Source organism: Chiloscyllium punctatum, chromosome 3, assembly GCF_047496795.1.
Source record: "Chiloscyllium punctatum isolate Juve2018m chromosome 3, sChiPun1.3, whole genome shotgun sequence".
Classification (NCBI taxonomy): Eukaryota; Metazoa; Chordata; class Chondrichthyes; order Orectolobiformes; family Hemiscylliidae; genus Chiloscyllium; species Chiloscyllium punctatum.
Window position 1 is genome coordinate 44,291,257 of NC_092741.1, and position 23,040 is coordinate 44,314,296.

The 23,040-nt window shown below is 40.3% G+C and overlaps 1 protein-coding gene across 8 annotated transcripts in view; it reads right to left on the reverse strand.

The window, feature by feature from the left end:
* Positions 1 to 23,040, reverse strand: part of sobpa (sine oculis binding protein homolog (Drosophila) a) — a 361,393-nt gene that overhangs the window by 33,387 nt on the left and 304,966 nt on the right. For 6 of the 8 annotated variants that reach the window (XM_072552588.1, XM_072552556.1, XM_072552576.1 and 3 more), the window contains one exon: positions 20,062 to 22,052. In XM_072552588.1, the coding sequence (XP_072408689.1) occupies positions 20,064 to 22,052 (1,989 nt within the window). In that variant the 3' untranslated portion in view covers positions 20,062 to 20,063. Of the gene's footprint in view, positions 1 to 18,850; positions 22,053 to 23,040 lie in introns of those variants that run through there. The other 2 variants (XM_072552534.1, XM_072552524.1) reach the window with 2 other exon arrangements.

Here is a 23,040-nt window from a genome sequence, read left to right on the forward strand (position 1 = left end):
GAAAATGCATTTCATGAATATTAACACATACATAAAATAGGTATGTCAGACATCAACTCAGTTACAATTAGAACTAACTTACTTCTGCTCAGGACAGTAATACTAATGAGTGAATTTAACAGATACAAACTTACTTCAAAAAATAAACAATGGTCAGATCTAGACTGCACTGAAGCATAATACTTGTTAATTGAGTATACAACTTGCATTCATCCAGGACAGAGTCTATATACATAAAGCTGTTATCCATATATGGAGAATTTTGCCAAGAAATGGCATTTCAAAACTATTTCATATGATTTAATTTTAGATCACTGGCATACACATATGGGAGAAATAGATGATTATGATTTAGGCATGGTGAATATAATTAAAATTTACTGCTGGCACAGACGTTCGGGGATTTGGCTATCAGAAAAGATGATTTGCAAAAAAATGTGGGAATGCTGGTAAGCAGAATCATAGAGCACAAACACAGATGGTTTGGCCCAAATCTTCCATGACAACTAGGTTTCCTAAACTGATCTAGTCCCATTTGCCTGCATTTGGCCCATAACCCTCTAAACCTTTCCCATCCATGTACCTGTCCAAATGTCTTTTAAATGTTGTAATTGTATTCACCCCTACCACTTCGTCTGGCAACTCATTCCATATAAACACCATCCTCTGTGTGAAAAAGTTGTCTCTCCGGACCTTTTTAAATCTTTCCCCTCTCATCTTAATCCTATGCTCTCTAGTTTTGGACTCCCCTACCCTGGGGAAAAGACCTTGTCTATTCACCTTTTCTGTGCCTCTCATGATTTTATAGACCTCTATAAGATCACCCCTCAGCCTCCTACTCTCCAGTGAAAAAGGCCCCTCTCCTTATAACTCATACCCTCCATTGTCGGTAACATCCTTGGAAATTGTTTTTGCACCCTTTCCAGTTTAATAACATCCTCCCTATAGCAGGAAGACCAGAATTGTACAAAGTACCCAAATGTGGCCTTACCAACATTCTGTACAACGGTAAAATAACGTTCCAATTCTTGTACTCAATGCCTTGACCAATTGCTAATTGCCTTCACCATTCTGCCTACCTGTGCCAGCACTCTAAGGAGCTATGTATCCCTATGTCTCTGTTTGACAACATACCCCGAAGCCCTATCATTAATTGTGTAAGTCCTGCCCTAGTTTGTCTTACCAAAGTGCAACGCTTTGCACTTATCCAAATTAGACTTCATTTGCCATTCCTCAGCCCACTGGCCCAGTTGATCAAGAACTCATTGTAGAATTGATAACCTTCTTCACTGTCCACTACACCACCAATTTTGGTGTCATCCACAAACTTACTAACCATGCCTCCCATATTCTCATCCAAATTGTTTACTTAACTGACGAACCATAGTGGACCCAGCACTGATCCTTGCGGCACACCGCTGGTCACAGGCCTCCAGTTTGAACAACAACCCTCTATCACCACCCTCTGTCTCCAACCATTAAGCCAATTTTGCATTCAGTTGGGTAGCTCTCCCTGGATCCCATGTGATCTAACCTTGCTAGCCAATCAATCATACAGAACCTTATTGAAGGCCATGTTAAAGTCCTCATTGACAACGTCTACCACTCTGCCTTCATCTATCTTCTTGGTCACCTCTTCAAAAATCTCAAACAAATTTGTGAAATGTGCTTTCCAAGCACAAAGCCATGCTGACTATCCCTAATCAGTCTTTGCCTTTCTAAATGCACATAGATTCTGTCTCTCAGAATCCCGTCTAACAACCTACCACCACTGATGTCATGCTCACGGGTCTATGGTCCCCTGGCTTTTCCACATAGCATTTCTCAAATAAAGGGCACAACATTAGCCACACCCCAGACTTCCAGCAGCTCACCTGTAGCTATCAATAATACAATTAGCATCGTTGCTGCGGGGCCCACAATTTCTTTCCTAGCTCCCCACAATTTTCTGGGATGGACTTGATTAAGTCTGTGAATTTATCTACCTATATGCATTTTAAGATGTCCAGCATCTCCTGTTTTGTAATATGAACTCTTTTCAAGACATCACTACTTATTTCCCTGAGTACCCTAGCTTCCATGTCTTTCTCCACAATAAATACTGATGCCTAATATTCATTTCGTATCTTGTCCATCTTCTATGCTTTCACACATAGATGGCCTTGTTGATCTTTAAGGGGCCCTATTCTCTACCAGTTACTCTTTAGACCTTAATTTTATTGTAAAAACTCTTTGGATTTTTCTTAATCTTAAATGCCAAAGCAATCTCATGTTTCCTTTTGCCGTACTGATTTTCCTCTTAAGTGTACTCCTGCACCCCCATTCTCCTCAAATGATTCATTTGATCCCAGCTGCCTATACCTGATATATGCCTCCTTCTTTTTCTTGACCAGAACCTCATTATATCTCCAGGCCCTCTGTGTTCCCTACTCCTGATAGCCTGCCCTTCACACCAACAAGAATATACTATCCTACACTATGGCTATCTCACCTTTGAAAGCCTCCCACGTGTCAGATGTCCCCTTACCTGCAAACCACCTCCCCCATAACTTTCTAAAGTTCTTGTCTAACACCATCAAAATGGGCCTTGCTCCAATTTAAAACTTTAACTTGTGGAGTAGACAGACAGGTGATTCTACAAATCAGTGTTGCTCATTGCAAGGCCATGGGAAGGGAAAGAATCCTACAGGGGTGTGAGTGACTAGATTTCTCGGATGATCAAGTGACAAGGTGGCAATGCCCAGCTTGACATTGAGGTCATCTCAGTCCGCCTTTTACATATTTCACAAAAAGCGACATGGTGAAATTCTCTCCAAGCAGTGCAAGTTGCCAATGGATAAACTCAGACCAGGCTGGAACACTCTGGTGTCATAGCCTCCACTGCTGGTCCTGGGGGAGGACAATGTTCCTACCTAGCAGGATCTCCAGGACCCTGCCTGTAAAGCAGGGTGCCAACCTTCCCCTGCCTGCTATGTCTGATGCAAAGGACAACAACTGTGCAGGGTGGCTCTGGCCTGACAGTGCTTGTCCAGTTGCAGGATGGACTTTTAAACGTGACATAATTATAACAGACGATGCTTAATTCCTGGATGTCTGCTGAGTGATGATTTATTCTGGGAGTAGCATGTGGCAAGATGGAGCAGAAATCAGCTATGAACGAAGACATAGGGACTTAGTAGGTCATTAATGAGGTAAAAACAATGACTGCAGATGCTGGAAACCAGATTCTGGATTAGTGATGCTGGAAGAGCACAGCAGTTCAGGCAGCATCCGAGGAGCAGTAATGAGGCAAGTTTGGTCAGATACAGCAAGGGAACCTGTCGGGTCTCCAGGCTGCAAACGTTTCAAAACTTTGATACAACTTGGACTCGGGCCAAAAAACAAAATAAGATTCAGAGCTATGAATGTTGAAAAGTATGGATGAACAGCAACATGTTGAAGTTCAGGTATGTAACTCCCTCAGGTGGAACAGAAAATAAATGGAATCAGAAAATGTTCACAATATTTTGGGTTTTATAAACTGATATACGAGCATTACTGAAGAATGACATTTTGTTGAAACTTTTTATTGTGCACGCATCAGAATAATTGATTCATTTTACTAACGTAAAAAAAACATCTATGGTGTACGAAGGGACAATGCTAACTGGTTGACAAGTGAATTGTGATTGGCAGAGGCACTACCATGGAGAACATAAAAAGTTAGGTAATGACTGACAATTAACTGCCAAGCTTTGTTTAAATTTTAAATCAGGCAAGTTGACTCTGTTATTCAAAGCATTGATTTGAAAAAATGCAATAGAGAATTGCAGTCACCTATTTTATTGTGTGTGCCGCACAGCTTTTCAGTTTGCAAAGAACGGGGCCTTTGTGAACTTACAGTCTAAACACACGTGCCACATTGTGAAACCAACTAACCATCTGAAGTTGGTTGTGAGCATAATTCTTCATATATTCGGGATTATTTTGTAAATGTTGTCTAATCACAGAATCACAGTTAACTTAGTTTGTCATTAACAGAGTGCTGTCAACAGTCCAAACAGATATTCTGCCGTTTACACAGGTGAGTAATGAAATATATGAATTTAATTGCAGTTGTGATGCTAGCATACAGTCTGTCATTCCAATGACTGGTCGTTCACATCAAGTAATATGTCCCGAGTAACAAGTAACAAGAAGCAGGATGTTCATTGTGCCCCAATCAGTTCTCACATGCAAAGTACAAAACATAGCGTCCAACATCAGATGTGATTCTGTTATTGAGTAACTTGAGCTAAATAACCATTAGTATACACTGTACTAAGAATTATGCTGACAATCAATCAATTTAGAACTCATGCACACTGTCCTTTACAGAAAGAATGTGTACAGATACTGCACCTGTTCCAACTTCCCAAAATCTGGTTCATTTTTCAGGGCAATTCCTTTATCAATGAGAGTCAAACTACCTGGTTTAAAGTTTAAATGAGCTCAGTAGCTACTATCAGCTTGCTGGTGTATTGCTACTGTCAAAGTGTGGCACTGGAAAAGCACAGCCAGTCAGGCAGCATCCGAGGAGCAGGAGAATCGACGTTTCGAGCATTAGCCCTTCCTGAAACATTGATTTCCCTGTTCCTCAGATGCTGCCTGACTTGCTGTGCTTTTCCAGTGTCACACTTTTCAATCCTGATCTCCAGCATCTGCAGTCCTCACTTTCTCATATCCCTAATGGTATTGTCATGACAAACAGAGTCCACTTGTCAACTTCTACACAACAACAGAAGTTGCTGGAAAAGCTCAGCAGGTCTGGCAGCATCTGTGAAGAGAAATCAAAGTTAACGTTTCGGGTGCGGTGACTCTTCCTCAATATGTTAACTTTGTCATGCTTTTCCAGCAACATCTGTTTTTGTTTCCGATTAACAGAAACCTCAGTTCTTTTGGGGATTTTTGGCAACTTCTCCTGTTGTTTTCCCAATACACTGGTAATTCTGGCAATTGGAAAGTGCACAACAAAATGTTTCAATGAAATGTGTATTTTTACAGAAGTACTCGATGCATATGACATCAAGGAATATGACATTAAAGATGTTTGTGGAAAACACGAGTTAGGTCAAGCTAGGAGTGAGGTTTTGGGAGCCCCAGTATAGAATCCACATTAAATCAATAAAATGTGGACAGCACAGATTTATCAAGATGATAGGAAGATTAGAAAACAATTGTTGAGGATAGATTTGGGCATAAGACTGAGAATAATGAGGAACTTTTAATGAGAGTAAATAAGGAAAAACATTTCTCTGGTTTCTGAGTCCATAGCAAGAGGTCATTTATTTTAAATTGTTGCTGCAAGTCAGAGAGATATTAACGAAATTGTGATGCAGAGGTGTGTTGGTGTATGGAGTACTTTGACACAGGGAAACGCTGAGTTGGAAACTATTGCATCACTTTACTTTGAAGACCTTTAAAACTCCTTAATGCAACCGTACATTTTCCAATCATCTCCACAGAGGCAATACTAACTTAGTGAAGGGAAAAGGCAGGGTGGATAAGGGCAGGTTATTTCAAGTAGTTCTGGGACTAAGAATGAGGAGCAATCAATACAAGCTTAAATATAAGAGATTTGAAACAGGTTGTGGGAGAAACTTTATGGAATTGCAAGGCTACGGAATTAACTTCCAAAGTTAATGACAGAAATTATGTAAACATTCAAGATTAGATTAGACTGATGGATAAAAGAAAAAGAGCAAACTCAAATCCAAATAAGGTGGATAAATGTGATTCAATTCATTTGCCTGAGTGCTGTGTAAACAATGTCAGAAAATGGGTGGGTCAAATCATCTGTTGGAATTGTAACTTCTATGGACTTGTAGGTGCGCACATATATGAATGAGAAGATGCATGGGTCACTACACGACACAGGGCTATTGTAAATTATTTGCTTAATATTGTTTCTTCTGAGTTTTGAGATACATCTGGTAATTCACCTTCATTGAGATCCTTTGCTCTATTTCTCCATGCGGCAGGAAATGTCAAGAATGCTGGAAATTATGGTCACAAATTGTAACCTTCAAATAACTACACACACCATACTGTGTATACCCAGCTCTTGTTCAGTTGTGGCTACTGCTATGTAACTTGTTTTGCCATTTAAATGTATTGGATTTCACAGTTCTCCAGATTACTGTTCAGAATTCAGGCAAAAAGACATTAAGGCACTGGTGAAAGTCCAAACAAATTTACAAATATAATACCACAACTCTAAGGTTATACCTACTAGAAAAGACTGAAGACACAGTTGCTTTTAAGAGAAGGCTTGTTAACTAGAAAGAGTGCAAGGAAGCTCATGAGAAGCTTAAACACTGGCATAGATTAGTTTGGTAAATGGCCTGTTTCCATATTGCAAATCCAATACAACAACTTTCAGTACATTGCTGTGTAATATAAGCAGATAATATAAGTAGATCATTCGATCTCACTTCACTCAGTAAAATAGCCATTTGCTACAACAGTGAAATACTAGTTAACAGCAGTCACGAAAATCACATTTAGCAAGTGGAAGCTGAAAGATAGCAATTGGAGATACTATTACACATACAGTCAAACCACAGGAGACACTAAACCTGCCTGTTTAATACAACTTACTGTAATAGTAGGCAGTGGAATCAAATGCTGGGCTGTGGGGTGAGGGTTGAGGAAAACCCTTAAGTTATGTATTACATAGATTTACCAAAGAAAATTCCCTATGCAATTTCTTGATTCTAATACTTGTGTATAAGCTTTGGTCTCAGAACTGATGTTGGAAGAAGAATAGTTGACATAACCTCAATTCAGTTGAATCATAGAATGATACAGCACAGATGGAGGCCATTCCACCCATCAAGTCAATGTCTGTTTGATAGAGAGATCCAACTCAACCCATTCCCCTGACCTTTGAACACAACTCTGTAATTTTCTTTCCTTTCAAATTTTTGTGTGGCACAAAATGGAATAGTTGATGTTGTGGAAGGAAGAGCATGAGCAAGGGCCAAGAAAGAAGAGCAAGGACATGTCTTTCTTCCTCACATAAACAATGGATGGTTGCCAACTTAGAGTCAGTTTTAGACTCCCACAATGTTGAATGTTAGTCTGTTTTGATGCAGAGGATGGAATCTCATCCTCTCTTCGATTATGAAACCTTCCTGCAAAAAAAGCAGTTTCCACTTACTGGCCAATTCCTTTCCACACAATACAGTTATTGGGGATGTGATGGCATAGTGGTTGGCATTGCCGCTGGACGAGTGACTAGAGGCTCAGTCAATGTCCGAGGGACCCAGGTCCAAATGCCACCTCAAGGGATTGTGGAAATTGCATTCAATTTTTCAGAAGAGCTGGACTTAAAAGTTTAATGGTGACCGTGAAAATCACTATCAATTGTTGTAAAAACCCAGATTGGTCTCTGGAAGGAAACTGGCCATCCTTACCTCTTCTGGCTTACATGCAACTCCAGGCTAAAAGCAATGTGATTGACGCTTAACCGCCCTTTGAAATGGCCTAATACTTGGGAAAAGGGATTGTCAACAAATGCTGGCCCAATAAACAACACCCATATCTATGACTGAATAAAAAATAATTGAAGCTCCATTGAGACTTTAGCACTGCTGACAAACATGGCTTGATATCCTCCTCAACAAAAGGAAATAAAACCTGTCATCTGATAGCTGAACTTTTCTCATCATGAATCATCACACTCTCTCTTATGTGTTAAACTCTTTGACTGGGTCCATTATGATAATCAGAGGTCCTTTCTTTCTTGGACAGAATGCAGAGGGGTGTTACAGAAATGAAGAACTTCAGTTATTGTGGATAAACTAGAGAAGCTTCCTCTTAAAACAAACAACTTTAAGGGGAGATTGACTAGAGTTATTCAAAATTCTGGAAGTTATGCACAATGTCAATGGGGAGAAACTATTTCCATTGGTAGAAGAATCAATAATCGGGCTGAGAATAATTAATAAGAGTTGAAAAAGGGAAAGTGGGGGGGTGGGGGGGGGGGGGGTGGAAACAGTTTTGCAGTGAATTTTCATAACTGGAAGACAATACCTTGAAAGAGTGGAAGTGGAGCCAATAACAAAAAGGAATTAGGTATCGATTTGGAAATGGGTAACATTTACATGGGCCTATAGGAAACGAACAGAGGGAAAGAGCTGAAGAATGGGATTAACTGGATAGCCCTGCCAAAGAGACACCATGCTGTAAGATAGTATGATTTCTGCTAAGTTGAAAATGTAAGGTCCTAAGCATTCTTCAGGTCAAGTTGAAGTTCTAAATTGGAGGAAGGCCAATTTTTATGGTATTAGGCAAGAACTTTCGAAAGCTGATTGGGGGCAGATGTTTGCAGGTAAAGGGATGGCTGGAAAATGGGAAGCCTTCAGAAATGAGACAACGAGAATCCAGAGAAAGTATATTCCTGTTAGGGTGAAAGGAAAGGCTGGTAGGTATAGGGAATGCTGGATGACTAAAGAAATTGAGGGTTTGGTTAAGAAAAAGAAGGAAGCATATGTAAGGTATAGACAGAATGGATCGAGTGAATCCTTAGAAGAGTTCAAGGAAGTAGGAGTATATTTAAGAGGGAAATCAGGAGGGCAAAAGAGGACATGAGATAGCTTTGGCAAACAGAGTTAAGGAGACTCCAAAGGGTTTTTACAAATACATTAAGGACAAAAGGGTAACTAGGGAGAGAATTGGGCTCCTCAAAGATCAGCAAGGCGGCCTTTGTGTGGAGCTGCAGAAAATGTAGGAAAATACTAAATGAGTATTTTGCATCAGTATTTACTGTGGAAAAGGATATGGAAGATATAGACTGTAGGGAAATAGATGGTGACACCTTGCAAAATGTCCAGATTACAGAGGAGGAAGTGCTGGATGTCTTGAAATGGGTAAAGATGGATGAATCCCCAGGACCTGAGCAGGTGTACCCTAGAACTTTGTGGGAAGCTAGAGAAGTGAATGCTGGGAGTCTTGCTGAGATACTTGTATCATCGATAGTCACAGGTGAGGTGCCGGAAGACTGGAGGTTGGCTCATGTGGTGCCACTGTTTAAGAAGGGTGGTAAGGACAAGCCAGGGAACTATAGACCAGTGAGCCTGACCTCGGTGGTGGGCAATGTGTTGGAGGGAATCCTGAGGGACAGGATGTATATGTATTTAGAAAGGCAAGGACTGATTAGGGATAGTCAACATGGCTTTGTGCGTGGGAAATCATGTCTCACAAACTTGATTGTGTTTTTTGAAGAAGTAACAGAGAGGATTGATGAGGACAGAGCGGTAGATGTGATCTATATGGACTTCAGTAAGGCATTCGACAAGGTTCCCCACGGGAGACTGATTATCAAGGTTAGATCTCATGGAATACAGGGATAACTAGCCATTTGGACACAGAACTGGCTCAAAGGTAGAAGACAGAGGGTGGTAGTGGACGGTTGTTTTTCAGACTGAAGGCCTGTGACCAGTTCAAAGCCACAAGGATTGGTGCTGGGTCCTCTACGTTTTGTCATTTACATAAATGATTTGGATGCGAGCATAAGAAGTATGGTTAGTAAGTTTGCAGATGACACCAAAATTGGAGGTGTAGTGGACTGCAAGGAGGGTTACCTCAGATTACAACAGGATCTGGACCAGATGGGCCAATGGGCTGAGAAATGGCAGATGGAGTTTAATTCAGATAAATACGAGGTGCTGCATTTTGGGAAAGCAAATCTTAGCAGGACTTATACACTTTATGGTAAGGTCCTAGGGAGTCCTGAACAAAGAGACCTTGGAGTGCAGGTTCATAGCTCCTCGAAAGTGGAGTTGTAGGTATATAGGATAGTGAAGAAGGTGTTTGGTATGCTTTCTTTTATTGGTCAGAGTATTGAGTACAGGGGTTGGGAAGTGTAGCGGCTGTACAGGACATTGGTTAGGCCACTGTTAGAATATTGCGTGCAATTCTGGTCTTCTTCCTATCGGAAAGATGTTGTGAAAACTTGAAAGGGTTCAGAAAAGATTTACAAGGATGTTGCCAAGGTTGGAGGATTTTAACTGTAGGGAGAGGTTGAACAAAACCTCTGGGGTTGTTTTCCCTGGAGCATCAGAAGCTGAGGGGTGACCTTATAGAAGTTTACAAAATTATGATGGGCATGGATAGGGTAAATAGGCAAAGTCTTTTCCCTGGGGTCAGGGAGTCCAGAACTAGAGGACATAGGTTTAGGGGGAGAGGGGAAAGATATAAAAGAGACCTAAGGGGCAACATTTTCATGAAGAGGGTGGTACGTGTATGGAATGAGCTGCCAGAGGAAGTGGTGGAGGCTGGTACAATTGCAACATTTAAGAGGCATTTGGATGAGTATATGAATAGGAAGGGTTTGGAGGGATATGGGCCGGGTGCTGGCAGGTGGGACTAGATTGGGTTGGGATATCTGGTTGGCATGGACGGATGGACCGAAGGGTCTGTTTCCCTGCTGTACATCTCTATGACTTAATTCTGAACCTATGCTTTCCAGATCCCTGGAACCTCAGATTTACCACAATCCTATTCCATTTTGCTAATGTGTAGATTTTTTTCAAAAATGAAGCTTAGTCTGATGCAACAATTATTTCTCAACACACAGAGGTGTGATTCCAAGACTATTGTCACCAAGTATATTGAAGAATTTCCACATCACCTTCATCGTGTTCTCAGTTTGTGGGATCTGCAAGGACTGCTGAAACAGACATATGTACAACTAGAATTTGCAGCAATAAAGACTTGAATAAAGTATTGTCTCCTTTTAAAGTGTGCTGAAAAATATCACATCATAATTTGCTTCTCGTATTAAAAAAAGGTATGGACTGGGGAGCCATGCATGTTTGAAAGGTGCATTTTCTCTTCAGGGAGAAGTCATGGAGGGAGGATTATGTGAGACAGTGGCACTTAGTACCTCCTCTGACCTAAACAGAATATATAAAATGTAAACATTGTGCCTTTTTACGGTGACTTAAATAGGAAAAGGAACAAATTAACAACCAAAGATGGTGCAAAGATTATTGCCTGTTTTGAAAGCAGGTATCCTGACACTCGTTATATTGCACAGACCAATCAGCTATTTGTAGCAGTCTGAATATCCATGTGTACACACCTTTGGCTTCAGCTCATCTACAGCTTCTTCTACTAGTGCTTGAACCAGCAGCTCTGTAAACAGTGCTTACAATGAGACCACCAAACAAATTGGATGGGCAAAGTCACTGCAACAGATGCCATTTGAAGTGGGAACAACAATGCAAACATGGAATTCCTTCAATATTGCAATATTCATGTTTACAGAACTTCCCTGTACAAATAATCATACAGTAGAAGTGGCCCTTCAGCCCATCAAGCCTGCATAATGACAAAAATTATTCAAAACCTATACAAATCCAACTTTTAATCACTAGGCCATAACCTTCAATGTTATGACATGTCAAGTGCTCATCCAAGTAGTTTTTAAAGGATATGAGATTTTCTGCCTTAATTACCCTCCTAGGCCTTGTGTTGCAGATTCCCACCACCCTCTGGGTGAAAAGAAAATCCTCCAAATGTCCTTAAACCTCCTGCCTTTAACCTTACAATTAAACCCGAGTTATTGAACGTTCAAATAAGGGGAATAGCTGCTTGCTATCTGCCTGTTCACTCCTTCATAATCTTATACACCTCAGTGAGGCTCCCTCTCAGCCTTCTCTGCTCTGAAGAAAACAATTCAATCTTATCCAGCCTCTCTCCTAGCTAAACCACTCCATCCCAGGCTACATCCTGGTGAATCTCCTTTGTACACCTTCCAGAGCTATCACATCTTTCCGATAGTGAGATGAGCAGAACTGCACACAAGTACTCTAGTTGTGGCTTGAATAAAGTTTGAGCATCTGTAACATTACCTATAGCAATTCCAGCAATTTCTGCTTTTGTTTCTGATTTCAAACATCCATAATTCTTTGGTTTTTGTAGTTTTTAATCCATCATAACCTCTGCTCTTTTAATCTATTCCGTGACTGATAAAGCCCATATGCCTTCTTTTGATTTGATTTATTCTTGTCACTTGTATCAAGATAAAGTGAAAAGTATTGTTTTGTATGCTATCCAGACAAATCATACCTTACTTAAGTACATCAGGGTAATAGAACAGAATGCAGAATATAGTGTTACAGCTACAGAAAAGGCGCAGAGAAAGACCAACTCTAATATAGGAGAGGTCCGTTCATAAGTCTGATAACAGTGGGAAGAAGCTCTTCTTGAATCTGTTCGTATGTGTTTTGAAACTTTTGTATCTACTGCCCGATGGAAGAGGGTGAAAGAAAGTATAACCAGGGTGGGAGGTGTCTTTGAGTATGTTGGCTGCTTTCCCAAGACAGCAGGAAGGGTAGACGGAGTCAATGGATGGAAGGCTGGTTTATGTGATGGATCGGGCTGCATTCACACAACTCTGTAATTTCTTGCAATCTTGGGCAGAACAGTTGCTATATCAAGCTGGGACACATTTATTCTATGAACCTCTCTTGCCACCTTTAGGGATCCGAGGACAAGTACCCTAAAACCTCTCCATTCTCGGAGCTTCCTGGTGTCCTGCCATTCACTGAGTACTCCCTTGTCTTGTTAGGCTTCTTCCGAAGTGCATCGCCTACTCATTTAGTTTTCAGATGTACTAAAACTTCATACAATTCCATGGAATGTACAGAATTGAATAGATCATTTGACCTCAAAAAAGAAATCATGCCAGTTTTCATGCTGGATGCGAGCTTCTTCTGCTCCTTTTCACCTAATCCAATCAGCATATCATGTAATGCAGTAAAGCTATTGGGGGTTTTACACATTGGGCCACCTGAACAACTTAAGATCCTTTAATCAGTTCTTTGAAGTAATGCAGGACAAGGAAACGCTCATAAATGTGAACATCTCCAAAGTAATTTATTTTCATCGAGACAAAATCACAGTGTGATTTAGATAATGCATTACTTACTCCTAGCCGATATTACTCCTTTATCTTGACTCTGCAACACAGGTTCTGCACTACGTTCAAATGGACGTTTGGGTTTCTGCTGATTTCAGGCCTCTGACATGCACAAACAATTCCCGAGAACACATCAGCACATGGAGACTGATCTTAGTAGGTTGTTAAAACAATACCATTTATGTCACAAAATTTGAAACCCTATAAACAAGAAGAGTATTGAGTTTGGAAAATCTCTGATGCAATATACCTGGTTTCAGAACTGGCTATGACAACTGTGCTCAGAGTAACCAAAGCAACTCAGAATTTTAACTAAATTCAGCCCTGAAAGATGAAGGATGGGGAGGACCAAGCTACAGTATTTTTTTACATGGCTTGAGTCACCAAAGTAATGAAATTATTAAATTTATATGTACTTCAGGATCTCTAACATAGGAATAGTTGTTTTTTTTAAAAAATACTATTTTCATTCAATATTGCACTTTTTAAATAACAGTCTGTCATCTCCCTGTTTCCTGAATTTGTTATCTATTTTTGTTATTATATGATTATTATGTGCTTATAACCAGATTACTAAGTATATACATAAACATTTTGATGCACGTTAAGCTAACTGGCTTATTCAGCCTTGGGGCTGTGAAATGTTTCTTGTTTTCATTATCAAAACCACAAGTGATTGAAACACGCTTCTTTTAATTTAATTTAACTTCTTTAGTTCAAATTATCCAGAGAAGGTGCAGTGATTGGAACGAGGTTGGCCAATTGGATCTCATTGAGTCTGAGTTCCTTGTTTGTGCTGTTAACTTGGTCCGATCAGGGAGTCCTGGCTGGAGTCGCAGGGATTCTCCTGTCTCTAGGGACTGGCTCTGAGCTCGCTGGTTAGAGTGCATGTGTAAGTAAAAGGTGACTCGGTAATAGATACTGGCTTCCATGGAGTTATTTCAGAAGTGAATGTTTCTTACCCATATAAAGAGCACAATTTCTTAACAATAAATTTCTACATGACTTTGTTATTCATGCCACTTAATTAAAGTTATTGAATAATTCAAATCATTTCAAAAGACAGACTGTAAATTTCAAAAGTACGAGAGATGGTACCAACTTCTGACCCTTAATTACAAGCCATTATATAAAGTTTCGCCAAACGTAACGCTACAACGCTCTCACATTAACAGATCTTTTGGGTAGTTGTTTTGTAATTTATTTAAATAATGTAATTAGATTTTATGCTTATGATACTGGTAAAAATTTCAGTTTGTTGGAAATAAAAAAGGTCTCCACCAGAGGAAATAAACACAATAACCATAACTAAAGACAATGAAAATTCTATGAAGCCGAATAGGTCTACAAGCCAATCCATCTCCTGGACCTGATGGAATAGATCCTAGAACATTAATGAAAGTAAAAAACAAATGACAGTGATAGTTGATGCATTGGTAGTTACCTTCCAGAATCCCCAGATTCTGGAAAAGTTCCAGAGGATTGGAAAACCGCCAAGGTAACATCTTTATTCAAAAAGGGACGAAGACAAAAACCTGGTAACTGTAAACCAGTCAGCTTAATGTCCTATACTGTGAAAATGTTAGATGGATGTAGTTTTTTATATATATATATAATAGCATGTAATATTTAGAAGTACATAATATAATTACACAGGGTCAACATGAAGAGAAAATCAGGCTTGACAAATTTATTCCTTGAGGTAACAAACAGGATAGATAAAGGGGAAACAGTAGATGTAATATATTTGGATTTCTAAAAGCTGTTTGATAAGGTAGTACAAATAGGCTACTTAATAAGTTAGCAGTCCATTGTGTTTTGGGTAATACTTCAGAATGGAAAGACAATTTGCTAACTAATCAAAGACAGTTGCGATAAAGGAGATATTTTCAAGGTGACAATCTAGTGGTGTGCAATGCCTCATGGATCAGTACTGAGGCAACTATTATTTACAATATATATAAATGATTTGGATGAGAGAAGAGAACGTGTCATAGCCAGGCTTGTAGCAAGTGGAGAGCTAAATGGTGAGGCAGACAAAGAATCTACAGACAGATACAGACAGACTAAATTAACGGGCAAAAAATATGCCTTTTGGAATATACTGTTGGAAAATGTGATGTTATACACTTTGGCCGGAATAATAGAAGATCTGAAAGTTATTCAAATGGAGGAAGACTGCAGAAAGCTGCACCACATAGCAATTTGGGAGTCCTTGTACATAAATCACAAAAAGGTAGTGTAAAAGTTCAGCAGGTAACAGGGAAGACAAATGCAATGTAGGCTAAATTTCAAAGGGAATAGAGTATAAAAATAGGGAAGTCTTGCTAAAGCTGTACAGCACTGGTCAGACTATACCAAGAACATTGTGAACAGTATTGGTCCCCTTATCTAAGGAAAGAGATACTGGCAGTGGAAGCAGGATAAAAATCCCAGGTATGATGGAATTTTCTGATAAGAGGTTGAGTAGGCTAGGTCTGTACTCAATGGTGCAAAGGCTTTCATTATTGAGCTATAAAATGGAAAATGGGAAAAGGACTGATTTAAAAGCCAAGAATTGTGGGAAGGATGACATGTAATTTTTAAAGGTTACCTGACACTCATTATGAATGCTGATTACACAGTTGCTTGTTCAAGCAACGAGAGAAAGTTTACTGCAGATGAACTGCAGCCTTGGAGTTTATACAATGGAGATTCAGCCAGCAACAAGTAGCTGACTGGTCTGGGGACCTGTTACTAGTTTTCAATGGCAAAGGCCTTCTACCTGCCAACAACTATGTGATTGTCTCCCGGGTAGCTGAACAGCTTGTGGGTGTGAATTATTAGTCAGAAGCCATCGGACCTCCGGAAAGGGGGGAGCCGTTCTCCTATTTGCAGTTAAAAAACACCTCAAGCCAATAGAAAGCCAGTTTATTTCCCCTCATCAGCTGCTGTACAGTGCATGCCCTTAATCAATAAATCAGAGACTTTATAAGTGTGAACCAGTTACCTCGTACCTCTGTAAGTAAGTGAAAGTACCTGGAGAAGGAAAATCAAGGAGCAATCTGTCCAGACATGCCAAAAGCTCATCTCCATGAACCAAGGACCACTGAACTGCCTTCTGGTCTTTCACTCCACCCATGGGAATAGTAGGGCATGATTTCCAGCAAGCTACACTAGGGCAGAACAACACGAGTTTAGAAACATGAGAGATTAGGTTCAAAAGGACTTCACAGGGTTGAGGCTGAGAGATTGCTTCCCCTCGTGGGAAGTTTAGGACCAGTGAAAATAATCTCAGAGTAAGGGGTTACCCAGGAATGACAGGGATGAGGAAACATTTCCTCTGTTATAAGGTAGCAATTCTGGGAATTCTTTCCTGCAGAGGGCTGTAAAGGCTGCATTCGGTGTACGCACATCTGAGATAGACATTTTTAGTCATTAAGGGAATCAAAGGAAAAGGTGATACAGCAGGAAAGTGAATTTGAGGATTATCAGATCAGTCAGCAACTTAGAGATGTGCAGCATGGAAACAGACTCTGGTCTAATTTGTCCATGCTGTCCAGATATGCTTAATAAATCTAGTCCCATACCATCCAGATGCCTTTTAAATGTTGTAATTCTACCAGCCTCCACCACTTCCTCTGGCAGCTCATTCCATCCACACAACACCCTCTGCCATGAAAAAGTTGCCCCTTAGGTCTCTTTTAAATGTTTCCCCTCTCACTTTAAGCCTATGCCCTCTAGTTTTGGACTCCCCCAGAGAAATGACCTTGTCTATTTACCCTATCCATGCCCCTTATGATTTGATAAACCTCTGCAAGATCACTTCGTAGCCTCCAACACTCCAAGAAAATTGCCCCAGCCTGTTCAGGCTTGCCCTCCAACACTGGCAACATCCTTGTAAGTCTTTTCTGAATCCTTTCAAGTTTCACAACATCCTTTTTATAGCAGGGGGACCAGAACTGCGTGCAGTATTCCAAAAGTGACCTAACCAATGTCCTGTACAGCCGCAACATGACCTCCCAACTCCTATACTCAATGCACAGTCCAATCAAGGCAAGCATACCAAACACCTTCTTCACTACCCTGTCTACCGGCGACTCCACTTTCAAGGAACTATAAACCTGCACTCCAAGGTCTCTTTGTTCATGATCTCATTGAATGCTGGAACAGACTTAATGGGCCGAATAGTCTACTTAAGCATCTATGTCCTATGATAAGAGCCCATCTAATTTATGCCACAAGAACAGCTCAACTAATTTGTAATACATTTATTCCACATTTCCATTGCACAATGCTTTCAGATATTTGACTAAAATAACTTCCTCATCCCATGTGTGTAACTTTAATCATCACAATAATAACGTTATTACTGTAACTTGTCATAGTCTCCGTTCACATCCCAAAAAAGTTCTCTCATCAAGGTCCATTCACAATCTACAAAATCCTGCATATTGTACAGAAGATAATTTTGTATTTTTAGTTGCTTGAAAGCTCTCCATTCTACTTTCTGTGTCCTCATGTAGGAGCTTAAATTCCTGTCTCCATTAAGGTAGCAAGCTAGTCCTCCAGTGCAACAAGAGACTTTCAGATGTGTAGCTGTAATGCTCTTCAAAGATGCTCGGTGTAAAATTATGGGAATGTTAACACACTCAGAAGAATTATAATAGTCCTCATTGGAATTAAATGCAAGAATGTGCAATTTGTATTACTAATTACTTTAAGGTTGTCATTTATACTACCATTCTGCCTTGTACATGGCACATTTCCTATACACAGACAGCACCTGACTTAAGTCACTTTTACTCACTATTCAGTCCCCTCAATTAGGCAGCCAGTTTGTTCAATCCATTATCCCTTTAGCATTCAATTAATTGTTCTGGAATTTATGCATTCAGTCATAGCAAAGCTGTCAGAGTTCTCTGTCATTATAGCAATAAAACTGACAGGAAAATCTGGTGTCTTTACACAGATAGTTTAAAGTGAAACTCAGTGATTCTCAGCCCATCCACGAGCGCACAGTTAAAACCTTGGAAAAAAACTTAAACAAAAACAGCGAGTGTTGGAGAAACACAGCAGGTCTGACCACATCTGTTAAGAGAAAAACAGAGTTAATGCTTTGAATCCACTGAGCCAATGTTGAAATGTCAGTTGACTCAAAATATTAGCCTTGCTTTTCTATCAACAGATGCCGCTAGACCTGCTGTGTTTCTCCAGCTCACTCTGTTTTGTTCCAGATTTCCAGGGTCTGTAGTTCTTTGTGTTTATTTTAGAAATAACTTGACAGGGACTTGCACCTTTTACACTGCTAGCCCCAGTATAAAAATCCTCAAAACTAAAATTGTGCCTTACTGCAAGAGATGTAACTGGGTTTTTGCGTGTACTTAGTCATAATTATTGACAACAACCTCTCTCACTCATTAAACTTTATTTGTAAAGAGTAATCTTTCCATTTATAATATTTCTTCAGCTTCTAATTCAATCTCCAATTTTAAAATTCATTCTTTCATGGACTGTAAAAGCATCATTGGCAAGATCAGCATTTGTTGCCTATTCCCATTAACTGAATGGCTTCCTAGGTCATTTCAGAGGGCAATTCAGAGTCCAGCACGTGCCAGGGGTCTGGAGTAACAAGGATGGCAGATTTCCTTCCCTAAAGGACATTGTTGAACCAGATGGTAGTTTCATGGTCAATATTAGTCTAATTAGCTTTCAATTCTAATTTTAAAAAAAGAAACTAAATTCCACCAGTTACCATGGTGGAATTGGAATCTATTTTCCCGGTATATTAGTTTAGGTCTTTGGATCGTGAGTCCGGTGAAATTATTACTACACCATCATCTCCACCACGTGTATAGTTCCAATTATTATTTCACTCATTGTGAAATGATTCAAAAGTAAATGACAATCTGTGCTCAGTGATTTGCTGTCTTTGAGAATTCTTTAATATAATTGGCTACATTGCCTGCTCAGTGACATTATTATTGCTAGATTTCGCTACAGCCACTGTTGGAAGAAAATTAAGGCAAGAATATCCATGCCACAGCAATCACTAGATCTTTCCAGACTTTCTTTGAAATCACCTGAGACTATTGCTAGCTCATCACTGATGACAAAATCCGCACAATCTCAAAAGGAACCTATTGTAGTCAAAGTGCTACTTTAGTAAAAATGTCTTTATTTTTCATGATGAGAGTTTAAGGAAGACAACATATATTTCATTTCAATATGGGCAGAAAACAAAATGTAATTATACCAAAGAATTTGCAACTTTTATTTTTTTCCCTGATGGACACCTGCTGACCAACAAAAAAAATTCCCATTTGTTTTTCTCGTTGACAGACCGGATTTGTCCCTGGGAGGCCCCAAACTGTGCAGTTACTTAAAGGGGGAAAAACTGTCTTCAGAACTGTGGTTGTTTATGATTGCTAGCATATTCACTCAGAGCTCTTTCTGAATCCAGTGATAAATAAACATTCAGTAACTTTTTTCCTTAGGGCAGTATTATTGCTATTCTCAGTTTTCAAATACTGATATAAAGGAAATCGCTGTCTTCTTTATATAAGAAGAAGGACTCATTTTTCTCCACCACCAGCCACCCATGACCACAACAGTCTTAAACCTGCCAAGTAAAAGTAGCTGTATGACAAGTTCATTATGTGTACAACTTGTGCCCTGTCAGAATTGTAACACGGAAGACATCTAAATATAATTAATGCACTTAAAATGGAATGATTATCTCATTTTTTTATCAGGTGAATAAAAGAGAACGTTTCTTTGAATTCTGGGCTTTAAAATGACGTACAGCAAACTTTTGATTAATCAGCATACCCAGGAGAGTGAAGTATCACAGAGTGTTGCCCCCATGGAAGGCATGTTTTGGATCCCTTGATATTAGCACCATCAAGCTATCTGAAAAACTCCAAAAATCACTGCCAATTTGGATGTATAAAGCCTTATTGGAGGAAACATGTTGTGCTAATTAGCCTAAAATATTTATTTTTTTTTTGTTAACATTACAATTAACCATTTTTGAAATGCTCATTGCCATAAAAGGTCAGAGGTGACTGTATCTTCTTTTGTATTGCAAATGTGTTGCCTTCAGGTTTTTGTAAACGCATTTCAAAACAAACCTTTACTTGTTCTGGTTTCGAATCCGGAGACATCTGCGTTTCAGTGGCGGTTCACTGTCCTCGGGCCCTGTGTTGAGTACTGGCGTTGAGGTTATGCAGGGTGCTATGGCAGTCTTTTCAGTCGCTTTTGGCACAGGCTGAATCAAGCAGCCCGTCTTGGGTACTACTCTCAAGGCATATGCATGGTCCTCATCTGCAGGATTATGATTTACCTCCTGCTTGTCCACCCCACCCAGGGGTGATTCAATTGAGGCCTTCTTACCTGCCTCTAACTCCAGTTGACAGTTTGGTGTGCAGTTGTTTTCTTTGACTGACTCCAGCTCGTTGACAGCGATCTCCTCCTGTTGTTGTTGTTGTTGTTGCTGCTGCTGCTGCTGCTGCTGCTGCTGTTGTTGTGGTTGTAGCTGCTGCTGCTGGTCTGGTCTTTCTTCTGAGCAGTGGGAACCATCCACGTTTTTTGTGCCATTCACAACCAGATTACAAGGTGTTAAATCAGAGTCACCTCCTGAATTTAGCTGGATAGTGCTGCAGTGGGAGGAATCACTACATGATAACACCTTTGATTCAATAGGGTTCAAATCAGGAAAATCCCTACAGTCAAGACAGTTCCGTTTATCTGGACTAGCAACAGTCAAATCTACAACACTTCTGCCTTCATTCTCAAGTTTCACAGAAGGATGCAATGGCCTATGACCGATGTGATTAAGTCTGCTTCTATGGCTCATGGTCAAGTCTATGACTCCATCTTGCGGAAAGTCTACCATGTCAGCATAAGAAAAATCACTTTTAATTGGACCATTAGGCTTGACCGTTAGATCGACAACCTCACTCCTGCTGGTGTCGAGAAGTATGGCTGGCTGGTTCAAAGAATGGCTTGAGCAGTTAGCTGAGGCTTTAGTGGACTTGGAAGGCCTCGGCTGCATGTGATCTGATGTCAATGAACTACTTGGCTCTTTTGTGTCATCTTCATCATTAGAAGTGCTTGGAATGAGACTCTCAGCATTGCTGGAAATACCATTGGTGGATTTGGAGTCAATTGTGTGTGGAATTGGAATGGGGATCGGAATCGGCACAGGCAGTGGAACGATTACAGGATAGGGGACCAGGAGCGTTGGAGGGGGGACCAAAGGAGCAAGTGATGGCACCCCAAAGTTTAAAAGGTGTGGGATATGCATGTGGCCATTTGGCATCATGTTTATGTGTGGAAAGGAAACATTTGGCAGGGGTGCTCCTGAGGGGAGTAACCCTTGATGGTTTCCTGGCACTATGGGTGTAGATGGATGATGAAGATGTGGCGAGAGCATCGGCCTGTGCATGGGACTGGAATTAGGACCTATAGTTCGGGAACCCCCTGTTGGAGGACCAAGCCCTGAAATCATGTGGTTCGACAGAGGGCTGTTAGGGCTTGGAGTGTGAGGTCCCCGGATAAATGATGGGCGAATCTGATGAATCATCTGCTGCTCCATGAATATTGGCAGAGGCACAGGACCTCGGTTTGTCATGACCATAGAGGGATTACCTGGAGGGACACCCACTGGAGGCACTATATTGGCTGGCTGTTGAAGCTGCATTGGTGCAATATTGGAACTTTCATTTGCAGCCACTGCCTTCGAGATGGGGGTGTGAATTTTGGCAGTAGAACTACTGGCAGGATCGGATGGGGACAGAGTAGCTGATGCAGAATGGATGGGGACTTGAGTCTGCGAGGAAGGTGCCACAGGAGATGGGGCCTTTCTCCGAGCATCTGACAGTGGCATGTTCCAAGACTCTGGAGTCAGTAGTTGCACGCCTGGGTTATCAGATTTATTTTCCACTGGAGGATGCCCAGCATTACACAACCCAGCAGGAAGGTTGGCTTGGGTCTCTTTGTAAAATATGTCCATTTTGTACTGATTGAGGCATTTTGCACTGCAGAATTGTAGCCGTCGTTCTCCATCTCCAAAGTCTAGGTACTCTTTTGTGTGCCGAATGTGCTTGCACCAGTCACATACCTGTGGTCAGAACAATTGAAAGCACATTAGAAAGTGTAGCTACTCCAAAACAAACATGATGTTTGGTGTAAGTATGAAGTTATTTAATATTATTTTATTGCCTAAACAGATTAATCACTCAAAGACACTACATTGTTTTCATTGAAAATAGAGTGAATTTGATAGCCATCCAAATTACATGACATTAATATAAAATAGTTGATTATGGGCCTTTATCTTACTGACTTAGATTTATAATAACAACAGCTTGCCTTGATATAGCACCTTTAATGTAGCAAAGTGTTGCAAGGCTTATAACTTTCCAACTGTATTGCCAAAGTTTTCTCGATGGTATAAATAACTGAAAAATAGAGGCTACTGTTTCTTGAAGGGATAGGCCTACTGAAAGGGTAGAAGCATCAGGGTATTGAGTTTTGAGTGGAATGGGGAGATGAGGGAGTAACTGAAGTAGCCAGCAGTTGCATCAGGCTGATCTCTCCCTTTTCCAAAATCTAGAACTTAGCTTCGGCAAACAGAGATAAGCTGAGGTTGTGGCTAAGGGGAGAGGTGGAAATCTTATAATACCAAGAGCAATAGTTGCCAAAAACAGGAGTGATTCGTATATCACAGTAAGCTACCGCTTAGTCCCCATTTCCACATTCATCCCCTCTGGCAGGTTCCAAAATGATAATATCGAGTAAGTTATATTTAATGAATTTAATCAATTATGATCCCAGATAATGATAGTACTGGACAAGCCACATCCTAGATTGAAACCTGTCTTGATAGACCCTCACTTAGTTATTTCACATGGTGGTTAGTCACAGACATTTTCATATGATGCTGCAGATTTCCTTAACAAACGTACAGCAGTTTACTACACAAAAGAAGAACTTTGAAAAAAAAGCTGTCGAAATATGGATGGCATTCATCAAGATCTCAAGCACACAACAAAAAAAAGTTTCAACATACTTCCTCCTGACACTATGCATCATGGAGACTCAAGTCC